Below are 20234 nucleotides of genomic sequence, written 5' to 3' on the forward strand. Positions count from 1 at the left end.
TGTATTTGGAGCGTTGCCTTCCAGTCTCACTGGCAGTAACAAAAAAAAACTAGCATTGTTTGTTCACTGCACAAAAAAGGCTCAGTGAGTATCAGCTTGATAAAATACACACTGCTCATAGCAATGATCATAGCAATGATCAGGACTGTAGTTTTACTTCTACAAACAGCTGCTCTGGAGCGAATATAATATTTATCATCAGTGTGTGGAGCTACGGAATCACAGCTGTTAGTCTAGTTACTATGTAAGTGAATAACTAGTTTCTTCTTGTTTAGTTGCTGTTGCTACATGTAATAGGTTTTGCATTTGTACACAGTACTGTTAACAAACACGGACATTTTTTCAGCAAACAGGAGGAGCTAGTTAACCAACAACAAACATGCCGCTCATGTTAGAGCAGATTGACACTCACACCTGTGCTCTGTGTTTTTGATGTGGACAGCATCAAAATGAAAAGAATGGTCAGCCCATTATCCTGCTCACCTTCAAACATTAGGAGGTCTGCGTCAATCAAATGGTCTTTTATTGCCATGTAACTTTGCTAAACCTGTGATTGTTTTGTTCCCTCCAATCATAGGTTGTAATAAATCTGCCTCCAGAGGATTGTTTGGAAAAGTAAAACTCTGATCTTCAGTCAGCTTTATCTCTGAGTTGATGCATAGTCTTGTCAGTGAGCACTGTTGCAAGCGTTTCATCACCTTTGACACTGTGTCTAAATGGACCAAATCAGCATTTCGTTGTGAGACACCCCCCGACAGGTTAAATCATACTGTTTTGTCTTTGTTGTAAAGATGCCTGGCGCTTAGTATGTAATACTGCAGTGTGATAAGCCATAACCAAACCACGAGGATTTACTATCCCTTATGTGCCACGCAATAATGGCTGTGACGTGACTGATAAACTGACATATTAACTTTGATCACTGTGTCTGTTAACTGTAAAGACATGAGGTGGCCTGTCCTGCCCTACAGAGGCACGCAGCATTAACAGTTTATTTGGTTTTGAATTAAAATCGAGAGAAATCATACCACACAGTTTAATCACGAGCACTTCTGTCAGGATAAAGGATAAACTTTGATGTCACTTTTCTCAGTTTTACCGCACTTTGGGTTTAAAATGCAGTTGAGGATCTCGTTGATGCCATATATGCTCATCTCTTAGGTCAGATTATTATCAGTGACCAGATGTCAGATGATTTAAGCTTCTCACAAGTGTTTAGTTGCTTGTCTTTTTGTTTTAATTTAGGAACAAACAAAGTCTCTCACTCGGCTGCTATATAGCAGCTTAACACACCTGATATTTTTTGATTTGACTCAATCTGAATCGAGCTGCAAAGTTTACTAGTAACTACCTCAAGTTCAGCAGTGCTCTGCAGAAACCGACTGCAGAGTGGTAGTACTGGAAAAGATTTTGTGAAACGAGCTGCAGTGTTGTAGACTAAATCTGAAACTGAGAGCTTATTTGTACAAGAAAAGGAAGAATAAATTGCTTCATTTGATGTGTGGATTGTAGAAGAACTCTGGTGTAGTGTGTGTGACATCAACCGGAGACTAGATTTACTGCAACATCCAAGCATCTGCTCCGTCACTCCACAAACACACTTCTCTTTAAGTATTAACTCAGAATCTCTAAAACCTGCGGTTGACGTCACAGATGCTACATCAACGTTCTCTGTGCACAGTTGATGCTCATTTCACAAAACTTTGTGGGACAAGAGTTGTATCACTTCACCCCATCTTGTCTTTAATCACATGATTTCAGTCAAACAGGATTTTATTTGGAGAAAATGCAATACTCTGCTACATTTAACTTTCTGTTTTTCCTTTTGGTTAAGACGTGGTTGAGTCACAGACTCACCTGTGGGTGTGTTGAACTGATACATAGCCTAACACTGAATTGAATATGCAGCCACAGAGACTTGCCATCAGCTAATACTGCAAGGAAACCAAGTCCACTTTAAAACGCGGTATTTGTAAATGTGAGAAATAATGTCATTGCACGGGTTTATTTGCCGATCTTTCAGTCCACTGTGTCCCTTCCTCTCTGCTGAATGGTGGGTGGTATTGTATGGTACTTTTAAGTGTATTGACGTTCTGTATATTGGTGTAAATGTGGCATGAAAACCAACCCCCTCTTGTGTGCCTCAGGTGTGTAAATCCGGTCGTTATGTGATCTTAATGTCTGGCTGCTTATTTGTGAGAAGTGTGATGCATCTCATGTGTTTCTGTAATTTATCGGTACTAAGATTATTTTGTTTTCTGTACTTTTGTTCTTTTTGTCCGAAAAGTCAAGATTTCTGTTATTAAAAGTAACAACTTTTATTAGACTTGTTGCTTTGGATTCCACTTTCTATCAGTCATCAACGGAGCTCCACGTGAGAGGATTTTCTCTCCATTTATGGTCACTTCAAGAGAGGTCCTGGCTCTTACTCTACTTTTAAAAAGTCTTGTTTGAAACACGCAACTTTCTGAAAATGTAGTGATAATCCCAAAATCCCTTCATCGTGGATTACTACTGTATTTTATTTCTCTTGGCAGAAAACTGAGGGCGTTAAAAGCTGACTGGCAACACGAGGCCACAGAGAGGGAAACCTGCTGGACTCCAGCTCAGCCTTTCATCTGCTGCCCACATCATGTCGGGCTTTCAAATTGTGTTAAGCGCTAATGTTGCAGAGGTAATATGAAACACATTCAGGCAGGAATATGTCACTGCACACACACGCACACACGCCTCGGTCCTTTTCAAACAATGCCATCAGCGCTCAGATATTTCTGCTAATATTTTATGTCAGTCATCTTCAAAATAGCAGGAGAAAAGACAGCCTGTACAGTATGTGAAGGATTTAGTCTGCAGGCCACCCTGAATCCATTCAGCAGCAACAGATTTAACAAGTGAGACATAAAATACAGAATTATTATCTTTGCAAAGTGATTCAGTTCTCTTCCTCTAAGTGTTCAGCTTCAGTACTGTCCTTTAAAATCTCAGTCAGTCAATCTCAATAAAATCAGTCAACCTCTGACCCGCCATGTCACCTTAGACCTGAGACTTCCTCACAGTTTGTGCTGTGCTCCACATTTGTTTCCCAGTCTTAGACATGTGTTGCATACCAGACTACTGGCAGCCTGATGGTAATCTGCTGCTGGTGTGATTTCTTGCATTCTTAAGGTGGAATGTCAAATCTCTCTCATCTGCCACAGGTCCCTGCCTGCCTGCAGCCCCCATGCCAGTCAAAAACAAACAGCTCTTTGATAGTGTCCCTAACACTGTATAAATCAGTTCTGAGACAAGGAAATCGTCAAGTTCGTGGCCTAACTTCACATCTTGAAGTGTTGGGCAGAGATCAGAGGGCTCTTACACACTCTCATGATAAATTAATTAAACCAGCAGGGGGCATTGTCCTCCCAAACAAAACCATCCTTCTACATCTCAGTCCTCATTCTACCTTTTAACTGTGGACATGATCTTTAATCTCTTATCTTAATGATTTTTTTTTCCAGAAAAGTGTGTGACTAGAGACCACACACATAGATTAAATGGAAAGTAAATCATTGATGTAGCCTGTTCTGTTGATTAGTCTGTTAACTAACATAAAGACAGCCAAATACCCAGATACTTTTCTCAAGAGCCGGTGGAAACTAGACCAAAGTGACTATTCATCAGATGTCCACACACATGTCTAAATAAATGCTAATGTCTTTATATGCTCTGTTCATTTTAAAAAAGGCAGTTGTGTGCTAATGTATTAGCCAATTCAGCTTTATAAGGCAACAACATATCAGGGTATTCTTCTGTCCCCCACTGACCAAAAAATACATATGAGCAGCTTTAACCCAACAGTAACAGAGGTGGACTTAGATGAACTTGTCCAGGTAGATGTGAAAAGGAAGAATACAAAAGAATGTTGCTTAGCAACGGGGAACTTTCTTTTTTCCAAGTGAAGCACCGAAAAATAAAAAAAACAAACAGAAAACTAATTAAATTACATATTGAGTATTGAGACACAATGGCCCGCTCAAGGTTGTACAGTGTCTGTGAGACGTTGGCACCACTGTGATGCAGCTGCAGCTACAAGGCTGCTGCCTGAGGGTCGCAGGTCGTTATCACAAAAACAGTTAACGAGTGTGGATTGTGGGTAGCATGGCGCCTCGCGAATTTAAGAAGAACAAAGTTGATATCAGACCCGCTTCTGGATTCTGTGAAATCTTTTGCCATTGTTTTACAAAGTTGTAGTTCTTTAAGGTATTATGAAAGGTATTTTCTTATAAATGCTGATGTTTCCTCTCCATAGTGCAGATGTAAGGTGCCACTGTGCAGGATCACTAATTTTAAAGGCTGGAGTGGCACCTATATAATTAACATTCACTCTCTTTTATTCATATAAGTCTCAGAAGGTCTCAGCATGCATCAGAGGTTTCTTCACATCATTTAACAAGGGTGCGTGTGCACATATGTGTAGGTGGGTCTTTGTGTGCGTGCCTGTAAGTGTACAGCATTAACACACTTGTGTTTGAGTGTGTGTGTATGCGTAAGAAACCCTTTTTTCCCTCTCAGACCCCGGCTGCTGTACAACAACGCCTTGGTCACCATAGTGAGTATCTTTAAAACAAGGAAGGGCCTTGGTTGTCATGGCAACTGCAATGCCTCATAGAGCACAGAAGGATAGAGAGAGGGAGAGAAACAGAGAGATGGAAATCCTCTACTTTGGTTCATAGTTTGTTGTATTTCTATGTGGCCATGTTTTCATCTTTATGCTCACAGGAAGAGAGTAAGATGTTGTTGTCTTGTTGTAAACAGTAAATATGTAACACTTTTATCTGAAAAGCGTCACAGGTTTGCCTCTCATTCACACGCACATACACACTCACAACAAGCTCTCATGCAAAGGTACTGGCCTAAAGATCGGAAGTTATTTGGGGTTCAGTGTGGGCAAGGGGGATCTGGGGGCTGGAACCACCAACCCTGTGATCAGTGGACAACTTGCTCTGTCTCCTGAGCCACAAGTTAAATTCTCCTTTCACGAGAAAGGAAAAAGAAAAAGAAGAGATGGGACTTCAGTTCACCCAAATCACACACTCATACTCAGACACACACAGAAACTTTTACACACAGTAGATGGCAATTAAAGTTTCCTGGGAAAAACTGTGTCATTTGGTGCTAATTTTAGAGACAATGGAGACACTGTTCAGTTTGTTCACTTCCAGTTAATTAGTCGGGGCACAGCAGGTCAGCTGAACATGTAGTATGAAAATCTGTCCACAGACGAGCATGTGGTGTAACATATATGAAGTGTAAAGTTTCCAATTATAGTAAATAATAAAGGAATGTTTACTTGGGTTTAAATTGAGTTTTTCTTCCTTTTTTTCCCTCATAATTAGTAAAAAAAAAAAAGTCTTAGCAGTTTTTCCAAACATCTTTTAGATACCTAAGTAAGATTTAAACATAAAAAGTACTGTTTGAATTTGGGGTTCTATAAAAATTGTTTCAAACAATTACATCTCATTAAATTAATGGATCTTTTGCAGATTCATTGATTCATGTGTAAAAGTTTTATACAGAGATTTTGACAGTTATTGTTGAAAAGCAGCCTGAAGCCAATGAAACTCTAACTCCTCCACAGACTGGATACTCCATAACATTTAAAAGACACTGAATGATGAACTTGAGGCGATGATGTTTTTCTCCTTCATAGTGGATGTACTGTAGCGCTTTGGAAATAAACTGTTCAAGTTCAACTTAAACAGCTTGTCAGTGTATCGCCAGCCCACTCAGGGAAGAAGTATGTGCTGTTTGTAAGAGATTGGGCTGAGGAGGAGAGAAGAGCTTTGGAGAGTCAGCCTGTTTACAGAGGGAACGTTACCCCTCTCTGCAGGCTTTTCATTTCCTCTGCTATGAAACTTTGTTGCTTTCCTTTCTGTTTTTCTTTCCCCTCCTCTGCCTTAATGGAAAATTTCATAAAGAGGGTCTTGAGAACACGTTTGCTTCCAAAACAGTTGACAAAAAGTAAACATACTATACATGTGAGCATCCTGAATCTCTTTTATTGACTTTCTTGGATAGATTTACCTCTGTTTGTCAACAATAGATTATCATGTGCTGTATTTTTATCTCAGTCATCCCGTCTGTCAGTCATAATGCTCTCTCATGGTTATTTACGTGAGTGTGCCGACATCATTGCAGAGCTAATTTTTCCCCTGACTGCATATCTAAACAGGATGTATGGGGATATCAGCCTCTGCAAGGATATGGGAATTGTTTCCGCTCTAGAGATTTTTGTGTCCCTCCAGAGATATTGGCAAAATCAGCACAGATAGTTATGTGCTTTCCAAGATTGTTGGCTGAATATTTTCCTCCAGCTGAACACAATGCTACAAAAGACTGGAACTCACATAATGATAAACACACGCTACCTCGCTCTCAGCTCAAGGACAGACAACTGTTTAAAGCAGCAACAAGCATCTTGGTGCACAAGCTGGAATCTGTTTTCATGAGCTACACACAATCTAACTCAATACCAAAAGATGTCAGAGGACAAGAGGGTGGGAAGTAGAAATATCTGTAATCTCAGGTGACCAAACTTCCAAATGTAACACCCTACTCTAATTTTGTGTCCATAAGACTTTTGTTTGTTTACAAATGTGAATTTTAAAACATGGACTAGCTCAATAGTATCTTTTGTATGGTAACATTTTCACTGACATGGTTAAATTAGTAGTTTTGTGAAGTTTAGAATGTCCTCTTTTCAGAGCTGCCCTTGAACTTCTCCCCTCTGTTTCTTTGTTGTACATTGGTTAGTCAGGTGTCTGTCTTCCACATCCACTGCAGCCAATCAGAGATGAGCACCCAAACCTACCGCAATCCCCGAGGGCGGGACTTAACGTCTCCCGAGCGAACGAGAGGAAAATAGAGGTTAATGAGAGAAAGCTAACGCTGGTTATAAGTTAAAGTTTGTAAAGTACTGTGTAGTATTAAAGTCACAAACCAAAGGATTTGTATCGTTTTGTAATCTCATGAAACGAAAGTAAGCCTTGCATAATGAGTGAACAGTCAGTATGCCATGTAATGTTGCTAGCTTGTTAGCGATTGCCCTCGCCAGCTGGGTCGAGAAGAGACTTCGTGGGAAACGCATTCGGTACTGAGTTTTGAAGTGTGTATGGTCGATATCTTTAAACTGTCTTGTGTACATTTATAGTTAAAAAAAAGTAAAAGGTTTCATTAGAGTTTGTGGCTTTCTTGTTGGTGTGCTTCGGAGGCTGACATACACTGCCGCTGTAGAGGCGCACAGGGCTCGCGGCCATGATGGGAGTACACGCAGGTGGACAGTACCTACAGCAGGTGGACGTACAGCAGCCCGCCGGACGGCTTGACAGACTGGTGGGGAAAAGCCTTCTGAGTTTGCAAGGATCTGTGAGTACTGACAGGACACGTTACACACAGGATATTCAATAATATGTCACCGTAGACTGAGTTCAGAGCAACATCCCGGGGATTCAGACTTCCATCTGTTCATTTTCTGTGCTTATCCCAGGTCAAGTTGTTTTTATTTTCAGTTCATTATCATAAAGGGCATTTAGAGTTTTGATCCACCTGGTTTAATAATAAATTTTTGATTCTATTATTGCTTTTATCAGTATGTAGCCCCCTCTGTACCATAGCCATTCATGAGCAGCATTGAGCAATAACACACAGCTTTGTAATGTGTGACAGTTATGTGATTACTTTTTACACTAACGATTAGGTTAAGGACCACTATTTCAAATTCAGTATTTACATTACATTTACTAATCCTAGGAACTCTGTTTTACTTTGACATTTGGGTGTCTGCTTGTTTGCTTTGCTTGTCTTGCTGGGAGTTTGATGGAGGGTTGATGCCAGTCTTACATATTGTAGTGGTATGGGCTAGGCGGTAGCCTCTACCAAAAGAGGTTGTGTGTTCTTGGCCAGCTTGCAGATGACCTCTGTGTTACTGTAGAGAGTGTGACCATACTTCTGAGGTTGGCATTCATGGAGAGGTGTGTGCAGTCACACAGGCTAAGCTAGCTGCTGGATGGTCAGTAAATCCTTTAAATCGTAGGGCTGCTTCCTTGTTAAACTGTAACATCTTGTGTTCATCTTGCTTTCTGTGTGTTACATACAATAATCAAAGTAGTTTATACTTAGCAGTTTTGGAATATATCACCCGCCAGGAGTCAGCAGGGGATTTACTTGTCTTTGATTACGTTTTAAAATGCCGCTTACATAAATGGCATCTGTGTGGAGAACCATATCACAGCCAGGATGGAAATATTTCTGCCCCAGCCTGCAATTAAGTTTTACCAAGGATGGCACTCACACCCTGGATGTCTCATCCTCCTCTGGTCAAGAAGTGTCACCTTCCCCTCCTGTTTGTACCCTCATTTTCTCTCTGACTGCATCCTCCTCCCTTCTATCTTACACTGATCTAAGAGATGAGAACTGTGTTAACTCCCAGAAAGTTGCAGTCACACATCTTCATGCCCCTGCGTCACATCCACCCAGAGGCTAAAACCCTGCTGGCAATGAGAACTGTGTGGGAACAATCTGCTGTGCTTCTCCGTTTAATCCCCCCCCAGTGATTTCCTCAGCCCTCCCCACTGTCACCCTCTGGTGTCTGTGCTTCCCAGTTCTAGCCCCCCTTTCTGACAAAACTGCCGTGGGTGTCTCTCTTCAGAGACATGTAAATTGATGAGTGTCTCTACAGTGCCTTGAGCTCCCGACCCCGCTTTGCACCAACTTTCAGAGCATTATAACATGAAAGGAAATTGAGGAGAAGATTCATACTCTTATTCAGCCATCGCCCCCCCCCCCCCCCCCCTTTCTGGAGTGTCACTTCTCTCTCCAGTGATAGCAAGAGAGCATGACCACTGTAGGCCATTTGTTTGTGTATGGTAATTTTGCAGAATTTTGTATTAATAAGTCATTGTGAAAGGGGTTGTTTGTAGTGATGAATCCACAGAGAATTATCACCTGCCTCTGCACTTTCTTTCTGCTTTATGAAGCATTTTAGCATCTTACAGCTCAGTATTTTGGTTTTATAGTCAGAAGTTTTACTGTTTTGGTTCAGTTGCAGCCCTCTCATCAGTCTAATTTCCAGCTGCTGTTTTCAGCTAAAGTTCTCCAGTTAATGCCCTTCATGCTTCCTGCCCAGGACTAAATGACAGGCAGTTAGTGGCTAGCTGGTGAACATAGTAAAGCATTTATTGGAGTTACAATCAACAGTTGGCCACAAACATGACCCCAGAGGAAAACAATTGTTGGTCCATGTCTGATGGATGTGTGAATAAGCAAATGATTGCAGGCAAGTTCTCATATCAACTATATGAGTGGATCATACTGTATGGGAATGTTTTTATCTTATCTTTACTCTCCTCAAGTTGGCAAAAAAACCCTAATGGAACTGTAAATTTAATCATGGCAAATGTGAAGTAGTGGAGAAATGTAATCATCACATTATCTGTGGCCACTACAGAGATATTACTTATATCAGAATTTTTTTGTATGTGTCTGTTTGCGCTCTCAGCCATGTGGTTGCACAGTTTGCACTAAAGGATAAAGAGACCATTGGCCACCTGGGTCATCAGATCTGCAGAATGACCCTTTGACCAGTACGGCAGAAGGTCAAACCTTCAGTGGCATTCAGAACTGCTTGAGGGTGATTGGAGCTGATCGACTTGCCCACCAGCCTGCTGAGTGCTGAAGTAAAAACACACCAGTCTCAGCACATCCACTCATCTTTATCTTGTAGGTGAAAGGCCAAGATTTTCTCCCTCTGTTTAACAGGGATAATCTACCTTCACCAACTAAACTAGGAGTTTTTTTTTTCTGTCTTCAGTCAGAATTCTTAATGCAATGATGGGAAAACCTGAGATTGCCCTTTTACAGTCTCCAACTGGTCAGGATGAGGAGGAGCACTGTGGCTCCTTTCCCGGGTTATTATGGGATTTTTGCCTCTAGTAATTATCTGCCAGATAGCTGGGCTGCTCCTCCCTGCTTTAACCAACCGACAGTGAGGCGTTTCTGCTTTTGTGTCCTCTTCCTGAGTCAGAAATCTATTTGAAATAACGAGGGTGTGTTTAGTGCTCCCTGTACACTGTCAGAAGTGGGTATCTGTAAGCTTTGGTTTTTTCTTGGCTACTGTGTGTGGAAGGAAGTGAAAGAAGCTAGAAGGCTAATGTTCAAGAGCACCAGAAAAAAATCTGACAAACAAATTCAACTTAAAATACATTAAAACATCAACAAATCATTTTTGATTGTTGCTGATTTTTGTTGTTCCAAATGCGTGTTGTGAAGCTTTTCACTAATGCTAGCTCTCAGCTCGTATTTTCTGCCTCCTCTGTGATTACAGTATAAAAGTATTCATTATTTATTCGCTAATGTTTTGTGGAATAATTTGACATGCAAAAGGAAAAATGTCCAGATATAAACATTAATATGGGCGTAGTGTGAGCTGAATCCTGAGCTGCAATTTTGATAAAAGCTTTAGGTTTGGTCTGAAGATACTGTGTCACTATGGTAATGTGACATTTAATGGTCTGGCTGAAGGTTTCCATATGAATCAAATTTCTTGTAACAACCAAATATATAGACTCGTAAAGAGAAGTCTGGGATAAATCTCAGTTTTTAATTACATGTGCACAGCTGGTTGTTTTGATCAGAGATTGGTTACATACATGAGAAAGAAACAGAGATATTACATTTCAATAATTACAGTATCACCTACTGTAGATGCCTTTGGGTTCTGTACACACCTAAGACACAGCAGTGCGTAAGGCAATATACTATATCAAACATACTGTAGTTTACAGTATTAACATTACAGCCATGAAGAGCATCCCTGGAATGTGGCAGGTTAGGATGGACGGCAGACTGCTTCTCATCGTAGATTTGGAGAAAACAGCTAAAATGTTCACTCATTAGCCTTGACATGTTCTGAACCTGTGCTTCCGTTCCTTGAGGAAAGGATCTTGAGTTCTCATGTCATGGACAAACACAGGGAGCCACAGTCCGGCGCAGCGCACTTAATGTCAACAGAACATTGTGAACTTTGTTGCTAGGCTTGTTTGAAGGACAGGCATTGACAGCTCTGGGGATTTTTCTAGGGTTGACACGGGTTTAGGACAGTGGCTCTAATTTCATCTAATAGTAGTTCTCTGATCTTATTTTTCTTTGCTGACAGAACAGTAAGACACGTGGGATGAAGCACATCACAATATCCCCCCTACAGACAAGATACAGAGAGGAGCTACGGATCTCCTCATAAGAAAATGCTTGGATTCTTCGCATGCTAAATGAGACAGCTCGCATGCATAATTTTCAGACTGCCCTCTGGCTTATTTATTGATTTAAAGAGAATTAAATGAGAGGATGAGAGGAAAAAAGTTGCGAACCTCACCTTATTAATGATTCATCGGGTAACCCTTCCCATCTCACCAGTATCCAGGATTACTTTGATCCAAATGAGCTCAAATGTTTGGATGAGGAATAATCTGTTAAGGCTCCCAGTGACAACATCATTTACTTTTTCCAGAATGAAGAATGACATTGCACTTGGGATCTTTTTTTGGAAAATGATCACATAATAAGTAAAGAACACATTTCACATCAAATCAGTCCGTTTTTGTCCATTTTGGAGCTAAAAATTGTTTGAAACATTTACATAAAATCTTTTGTTCCTGTGTCATCAGACAGTGGTGTGGCTCTTCCCTAGCTGCTGATCTTGGTCAGCATCTTGTTGATGGCCTGTTTGACGTGAGTGGTGGAGCTGCGGCGTCTGGCCTTGCCCTGTACGGCCTTGCGGCGCCTCACCTCGCGGCAGAGCTCGTGAAAAGCCTCTGCGACCGCGCCACCCTCGTCGGCACACGCGGAGCACTCGTAGAAGGCGCATGCCATTTCAGCTGCTAGCCGCTCGCCTTCCTCTGTGCCAACCTGCCTGACGTGGTCCAGGTCCGACTTGTTGCCCACCAGGACCAGAGGGACATTCTTCGGCTTCTTCACCTCCTCTAGGAGACTCCGGAGCGGGGCCACCTCCTCGAAGCTTCCCCGGTCTGTGATGTCATACACGATAACGAATCCGTCACCCCAACGCATGTGACCCTCCTTCTGCTGTATGTCCTCCTGAAATCGACAGAAAAATTTGAGGATGAACTCTGAGTGTAACTTAAACTCAAAATTTGAAGATTCTTAAAGGAATAGGTCAGCATTTTTGGAAAAATCTAGTATTTACTTACTTGTCAAGAATTTGATGAGAATATCATCAAATTGTCAAGTTAAAAAAAAGGATTTTTCTTACTAGCTCTTTCATTGCTGACAGTTTAAAACAAGTATTTTCAGTCCCTGTGTGCTTTGTCTTCTTATGCCCGTTTGGGTTTGAACATAAAAAAAAACATGTATATTCTTGGCAGTTTTCAGCCATGTAAGACGTTTAATTGCTTTGTGGAGAATCATTTGTGTTCAGTTCCTTACTCTTTCTCGCTGCTCTCCCACACCTGCTTAAGCTAGAAATTTAATTCCGCAGCCATCTGAGGAACGTGATCATTCAGGCATGTGCTTCTAATTTGATTATGTGAAAGCAGAAACAGCGCATCGGGTTGTAACAAGACTTAACTGTGCATGTGGCGGACCTGGAGGGAGGCACACAGATTCTGATCTCATGGGTATTGGTTGAGGAAACTTAAAAAATACCACATTCCTCCAGAAGACAGACGAGAGAGTCTGACGTTTGTGTACCTGACCGGCTTTTGAACCTGGAATTTATGAGCTACCAAGAAGACTCCACCTCCACAAATCATGATAGAGTCAGCACCGTGCTTTGATACAGTCAGAGCCAGGAGAGGTCTGACATCCATTGCAGCCATGTCTGGAAACATTCAGACCTCATCCTAATGCCCCCTGAAAATAGACTACAATGTAATGAGAGAGAGAGATGACTTGACTGAAGTGTCGCAGGGGAAATCAGCTGCCAGCAGAACACCTACGCAGCACTGCAGCATATTTATCTTCAGCCCGAGGACTTGCACAAGCTCTCCCTCATGGCCATGTTTCTGTCAAACTGCAGGAAATGACCATCTTTAAGTGCCATTCAGTCTTGAATTCACTTCTACAATTCTTCCAACATGTGTCTTTCCAAAGTGTCGAAAAGCTTCAGTAAAGGCAGCAAGGGGGACCTGATAACTGAGCATCCTGAAGGTGGACTGCATTGAGTGCAGCCATCCCAGATCTCAGTATAAAGTATGGATTGTTTTTGCAGTGTGTGTCAGCTCTTTCCATCTCCAGTGTGCCCTCTGAAATTATTTATTATTATTTATTATTATTATTATTATTATTATTATTATTTAGTCCCGTGTGTTGAGTTTTCATTATTTTTTCATCATCTAAACATTACAGAAAAATGGGTTAATTTCTCTCACCTGTCCTGCAGTGTCCAGAATCTCCATGGTAACAACCTCATCATCAATGTTGGCTTGGTGCCGATATGTGGATTCTGTAACACACAGAAGACAACAAAGAGTTATTGCATTATTTAGAAATTCAATCCATTGTGAATCATCATTTGATAATAGTGACACCTGACTCCTAACATAGGAGAATTAGTAAATTCGATATCAGGTAGGCAGATATTGGAAATCATTATTGAAGCTGGGAATATAATTCCACCTACTGTTTTCTTTTATTATTCAGTGCATGTAACAATGCTGATTTTTGGACAGGAAGTAGGTGTGGAGGACTGATTATAACTGTGACTTGGCAAAGCCAACTTTTATTTTGAGCCTGGAAATTCCTGCTGTAAGTAATTTACCACAGAATAGGGACATTTTTCAAGTAGTGCTTTTATTTTACATACATCTAGACTTTGTTTTGTAATGAATTTATGTATTTTTCTGTTGTGATCTTACTTTAAGGATCTGTAAATATTTCACCAGCAATTATCAAAATTAAAAGACAAGGATCAAATCATTTTAATCAGATTTGTACTGAAACCTCAACTATGAAACATTACATGTGAGTGGGTAGGAGTGATTCTGGTCTATATAGAGCGACATACTGTTCAGTATGTGTTTGTGTGAGAGAGAGACTTTGCGAGCATTGATGTATATGGCAGGTGCTGAGTGTGTGTGTTGTATTTGCACTCAGCAGTCTTGTTGTCTGTGAGATGAGATGTGAGCTGTTGCACAGGCTGATGGTTCTGGTCCTGATACAGTGGTACCACATTGATATACCTGATCAGCTAATGCAAGCAGGACTTGAGTGCTCTGCTTTTATTTGAATTTTATATTAAATACACAATGGATGCCAGGTGTCGATACCACACTCTAACTTTGTAGTCCTTTCATATCACAAATGGCCTAGATAAACTTTGCACTCCGCACTGCCTGCCTGTGTCTGATACGGACGTCACTGATTGTCCATGTTTTTTCTGGAGTCACTGGTTGAGCATTTTCTTGCCCAAAGTGGGGAGCTTAAATCATAGGTCAAAACAAGGACACACACTGGTGTCTGCCGCTCTCAGACAGACGCTGTATTGTTTGAAAAGGACATCATGTGTCCATTTCCCTTGGTTCCTCTTCCATTAAATCATTATCTTGCATTTTGGAACCAAGCCCTTCAGGTTTTTTTTGTCCAGCAGGTTGTTGGACTGTCCTCGTTGCTGGGAGATGGCTGACTCCTGCAGTGACCTCGAATGACCTGAGCTTCACCTCTAGTTGGCTTGAAAAGCAGGATAAGAGCTTCTTATTCCTGGCAGAGGAACACAGGTGTGAACTGTGACCGTGACCTTTAATTCCACCTTGGACAGCACTGGAGTTATCTGCCTGAATTGCGCCCTTGTAAAAATCCCGTCTGTGTAAACACCTCTCACAGAGCACTGAAGCCCCGCAAATCCTTCTTGTAAAGAAATAGATTCTGCAGGATTTTGCAGTCATCTCTACCAGAGGGTTTAAACCAACACTTTCTCAAAGCTTTTTGACTGAATCCAGTCAGCAGCTGCTTTCAGCTTCTGAGTTGCCTTTTCTGCTGCCATTTATTGATGCATACTTCTTTTGTGAAGGGAGAGTATTAGAAAGCTTTGTTCCATTTACAAGCATAGTAAGTCAAGAAATGTATATACTTCTTTACAAGAAATACATTTCTTATAATGATATATAAATATTCCACAACAGAAACACAAGCTTGTTGTCGATCCAGCATCTGGTCAGGTAACATCTTTGTCTTGTTGCTTCTAAACTAATATCATAGCAACAAATTTTACAACCACTCACTGATAATGAAATTTAATTTTGAAATTTTAAAGTTGTAACTTGTTTCACAGTAAGAAAAAATTGTTAATCTCCATCTCACTAAGTGAATACATGATAAAAGTAAATTAAACTAACCAGCTGTATCCACTAGTGAAGTGAGAAGTTTAAAAACTTGATACATAAGACCTGTCAGATTCTTTGTGACAGGAGAGTTTAAAATAGCAGGTCTGAAGCTTTGCTGTTGCTCCAGTCCCTGCACGTCCACCCCACTGTGTCCCAGGTGCGCTCACTTCTCCAGGGGATAAACTCCATCCTGTGACGTAAATGAAATGTCACAGAGAGCCAGAGGTGGAAGAAGCGTGGCGATTTATAGCTGTTTGGCTGGAGGCAAGAGGAGCATCTCTTAGGCGGAGAACCAGAGTCTCACACTGCGACTCATGGGACAGCCTATTTCAGGAGCCATCACTCTGTCAACTGCAAACAGCACCCAATCTGTCCACGTCCACCCTTCTGTGTATTTGTTGCTAAATACTCTGACAGGGGGCAGGGCCAGGGTGATTTAACCAGCCCCACCATTCTCTCTAAAGGCCTTGGAGAAAAACAAAAGCAGTAATTTTCCTGGCAGCAGGCAATTCATCCCTCATAATTCAAAACCCCTCACCGCCTGAAGGCTGTTTTGGCAGAAGTCAGAAGGAGAAAGTGTCACGCCAGATCCAAAGTGTCAAAACTGGAAACACAAGCCAATTAGCTCATCAGGTCATGCTGCCCTGAACTGGTCCGATATCTAAAAAAAATAGTTTTTGACTTGCAGTAACTTAATTTTCCAAATATTCATGCCAGAAATGTCTTCACTGTACACATGTAATGCAATATCAAGCACAGTTGTTGTTGTTGTGATGCCAGACTGCAGTGGAAGTAACTCAGAGTTAATTCTCTGAGGCAGAGGAATTGTGATTCTGTAACAGGCTTGTGCACAGGGACAGAAATAACTGTTGCAATATTGTGGCCATCTGCATCCTGGGTAGCTACTGTTTCCCATAGTGCTACAGGGAATGACATACAACTGCTCATCTTGTAATGTCTGGGGAGATTTTTTTTAATACTTTATGTAATTTTTGCTGTAGTGAAACACAGATGTACAGGAGAACTGCACAGACGGGTCACCAGGGTAATACAGTACAGCTCATATGTTATCAGTTGTCAGGTTTGTGTTAAGGGCTTCTTTCCCAGTAGTTCTAGGAAGAAAGAGAGGCACACAAAGACAACACCAACAGGGCATCAAGTAAGGATCACCTCGAGTTCATATCTGCTTCAGTCCATTTAATCCTCTAAGGAAATTAAAACCTTGACCATGGTCTTATGACATTTATCTAGCAAATACATTTGCAAAACCCACTGTAAACCCTCTGAGCAATAAATCACAGAAAGGAAATATGTAAACCACATACATGTTAGGAGAGGAGGACAAAATTATATTATTATGATTCCTGTCCACTCTCCTTTTGCTAGTGGTTCCTTCTTTACCCGTTTCTTAGTTTCATCTTTCTTCCTTACACTGTGCTGTAGAAAACTGATCTGCAATGTTACTCATACGTTTCTGAGGGGATGTATTGATGCTTGCATTTGTGTTTTCGCTACCATTTTGCTGGTTACTGGAGCCAGGATATCCAAATGTAGTGTATGGCGAACATGCTCCCGGAAGAAGAAATGCTATGTAGTTGCTGTCTTGTAACAAAAAAACCTACAATAAATACTCAATTCCTTATTTTCTCGATGCCCCGGATTTTCAGAATTTTATATTTTGAATTTTTGCACCTAATACGCGTATACAAGTAACCAGAGGTTTTTTTTTGACAACTTGAACATTAACACATTTGAATACTGTAAGCATTGGCAATATTGTCCACATGTCAGCTGGTGTCTGTTCTACCTGTGAAGTGGTATAGTAGTAAGTCTAACTATGGAAAAATCACACTTCACTATTGTTAAATTCAAAATATATGCAATCCAGTTGCTTGGTCATTCAACCTTTTTGATGCTTTTATCATCCAGAATGGCTGTGTGAAAAGAACAGAAATCTGTAGAGGATCTGGTTGGACTCTGCCAACAGTGTGCTCTTGAATTTCTCACAACAGAAACATATCTTACAGTGTTGTATCCATGCTCTTCATTGTTTTTTTCTGATAAGGGGCTCCTCGGTCTAGGAGGGACTTCACATTTACTGTTGTGCTTTTGTTGCTTGCCTTTAGAGGTTTATGAGTCACCTCTGCTCGAGCAGAATCAGGACATGCTGGAGCAAGGTTGGGCAGTAAGCCGTTCCCCCCTCTCTGTTTGAATATATTCTAATCAGCCAAATCTTGCATGGTCCTTGGCTGGAATGAAATGGTATGACCACGAAACTCTGCATGGTCTGTGATTGCCTGGAAATTCGCTGAAAGAACTCAATCTCCCAGCATGCCTGGGGGACACCAGTGAATCTGCATTGTGGGAAAAGAACATCTGAACTTGTTTATGACTCTGATGTGAATAAATGAGTAGATCATAAACAGAGATGAATGGTGAGCTGTAGCCACTGGAAGGCATACTGTGACAGATGAGGTGCAGCACAAGTCCTGGCAGTAATCCTGCATTTATAAGACCAGCACTCTGCACGCACACCCCCTACCTGCATGATGTGCCCATAATAGGCTTTTAATAATGTGTTGACCACGTCATGGGTAATTTCAGCCAGGCAGTCTGATTGGCCACAGATGCCCTCCAATGGTGCTGTTATTCCCATTATACACCTCGAGCTGTGCTTTCTTGGTTGTGACGCCAACTCTTGTGGTTACCAAGGAAGCAGCGCTCTCTTCTTGCTTTCTAAGCCATCTATACTGCTTGGAGTTTTTACAATACACACACAGTACACCATATTTCATACACATTTCTGAAGCTGTTCATAAGAGATGCCTCAGTTCTACCCTAAAATGACCTATATACTGAATTTGGGAGAGAAAGAAAAAACCTCTCTGCTCCTCTAAATTGAGTGTGTTTCTATTTTTTCCATTTAAAATATCTCAACGGTCCCTCGGCCATATGCGATAGAGAGGGCATAATGGCCATAAGATTGCAATCATCATGTTGTTAGATGAAGAGTTGATCGATTAACAAAAAGAAAAAAAAAAAGGCAATATGTTTCTGAGTGCTGTCTGTTTACACTGGTAATTGCACTCTGCTGAGATGTTGCACCTGATATGTCACAAAAAAAAACAGATGTGCTGTTGAGGAGAGCACCATGTGAGCAATCCTGGGGGTTTGACCAGCTATATACAGCCAGGAAATGAAAAGCACCTTACAGAGGAGACATGATGTCTTTGTGCCCTGTAATTACAGTGTAGGGAATTGGCTCAATCAGCATCGGTGTATAAAAAGGCCAGTTCTATATTATGCACTGATGGGTGAAGGAAAAAAAAGCCCTTCTGTATTAAACCTAGCTGCATCTCTTTGAGTTTTACTTTTGAAAAAAAACAAATATAATTTTATCCGCCAATTAAATGCTTAGTTTTTCAACTCACTTGACTTTTCAGATGACTTTTCATAGACATTCTTTGATACAATATGGATTGTTGCTGCTTTTTACTCGTTGTTTCTTGAATGTTTTCTATATAATTATGCAATTATTCTGATAGTGTTCTTTGTTTTTACACCTTTTAATATGGCAGTTTTTTTTACTCTTTAGATATATGCATGTATGAATAGTTAAGCATTTTGGGAAATACTCTTGTCTGCTAACCGCCTCCAGACTGGAGCTGCAGCTCCTCTAATTCTTGGCAAGAAAATGAGTGTTTAGTAATAGCAGCATTAGTAGTTGTACTGTAGTTACCGTTGCAGTAGTTATAGCAGCAGTAGTAATGGCAGTACCAGTGATCATAGTAATGGTAATAATACAAACATGTCTTGTTGTCTTACCAAGTGTTGGGTCGTACTCCCAGATGAATCGTCTGGTCAGAAGTCTCACCACCAAAGCTGCAGAGGACAACAGATAAAATACAGAATATGAAAACAGCACAAGAAAAACAGCAGCTTCATCTTCCTGGTTTCCAGACTAAACTTGAAAGTGCACTAGCAGCGGTTAATAATAGTGCTGATTATATCAGACTGAGGTCCTACTATGCACATCCACTGACGTGTCTACTTCAATAGCTAATCAGCTGTGGATAACCCACCAAGAGGCCATAAGATCCAGACCACTTTAGTGCACTTTTCATCTAAATGCTAATATACCTATTTGAACAGTTCCACATCATTAAGGCAGAGTTCAAACAGCCTTCAGAATGAACCGTCGGCTCTCGAGGTTCATCATCAGCTGCTTTGCTCGTATGGGCCTCGTTAGTCTGCCCTTTACAAAATCAGCCTTCATCATAAATAACAACATCCCCAGCAGGCCAGTGACTCACTCCCTTAATGGTTTACCATCAACAAGTAATCTGCTGCACGGAAATGTTGATCTCCTTCATTTAGACAGAATTAGGAAGCCATTGCCTGTGCATCAAACCAAACAGTCTGGTGTTTGTCAGAGTACCTGTAAACACCAATTTGAAACGTGGATTCTAGGACTGTGATGCACAAGGTTTTGAGGGAAGTCTCAAAACTGCGTCAAGAATTTAATTAGCTAATCAAAATGTGGCAAAAAGAAATCTCTATTGGGCTTGTACTGGGATTGTTTCATCTAAAACCCAAGATCCACTCTCTTATGTGATTTGTCTTATCAACAGGGCCACACAGACCCCCGTGCCTTCTCTGCTGCTTATTATAACAATATCATCCCCTGGCACTTCAAAACCGAGCACTACAGTGTAATGCAATTAAAACACTAAGTGTTTTACACCCTTTCACCCCCCAGGAAGTCACTGCAGGAGGTGTGTGCCTCACTTCTGTGTCCAATTATATAAACGCTACAGTGTTTCTCCCGTTAGTTGAGTTAATGGGTGGGAATGATGCCACTGA

At 41.0% G+C, this 20234-nt stretch overlaps 1 protein-coding gene across 1 annotated transcript in view; it reads right to left on the reverse strand.

The window, feature by feature from the left end:
* Window positions 1–10621: 10621 nt before the first annotated feature.
* Window positions 10622–20234, reverse strand: part of rerg (RAS-like, estrogen-regulated, growth inhibitor) — a 31138-nt gene continuing 21525 nt past the window's right edge. Inside the window, exons 3-5 of the mRNA XM_041029711.1 lie at window positions 19197–19253; window positions 13422–13495; window positions 10622–12129 (exon numbers count right to left, since the gene is read on the reverse strand). Of these exons, the coding sequence (XP_040885645.1) occupies window positions 11719–12129; window positions 13422–13495; window positions 19197–19253 (542 nt within the window). The 3' untranslated portion in view covers window positions 10622–11718. The remainder of the gene's footprint in view (window positions 12130–13421; window positions 13496–19196; window positions 19254–20234) is intronic.

This window comes from Toxotes jaculatrix, chromosome 22, assembly GCF_017976425.1.
Source record: "Toxotes jaculatrix isolate fToxJac2 chromosome 22, fToxJac2.pri, whole genome shotgun sequence".
NCBI lineage: Eukaryota > Metazoa > Chordata > Actinopteri > Toxotidae > Toxotes > Toxotes jaculatrix.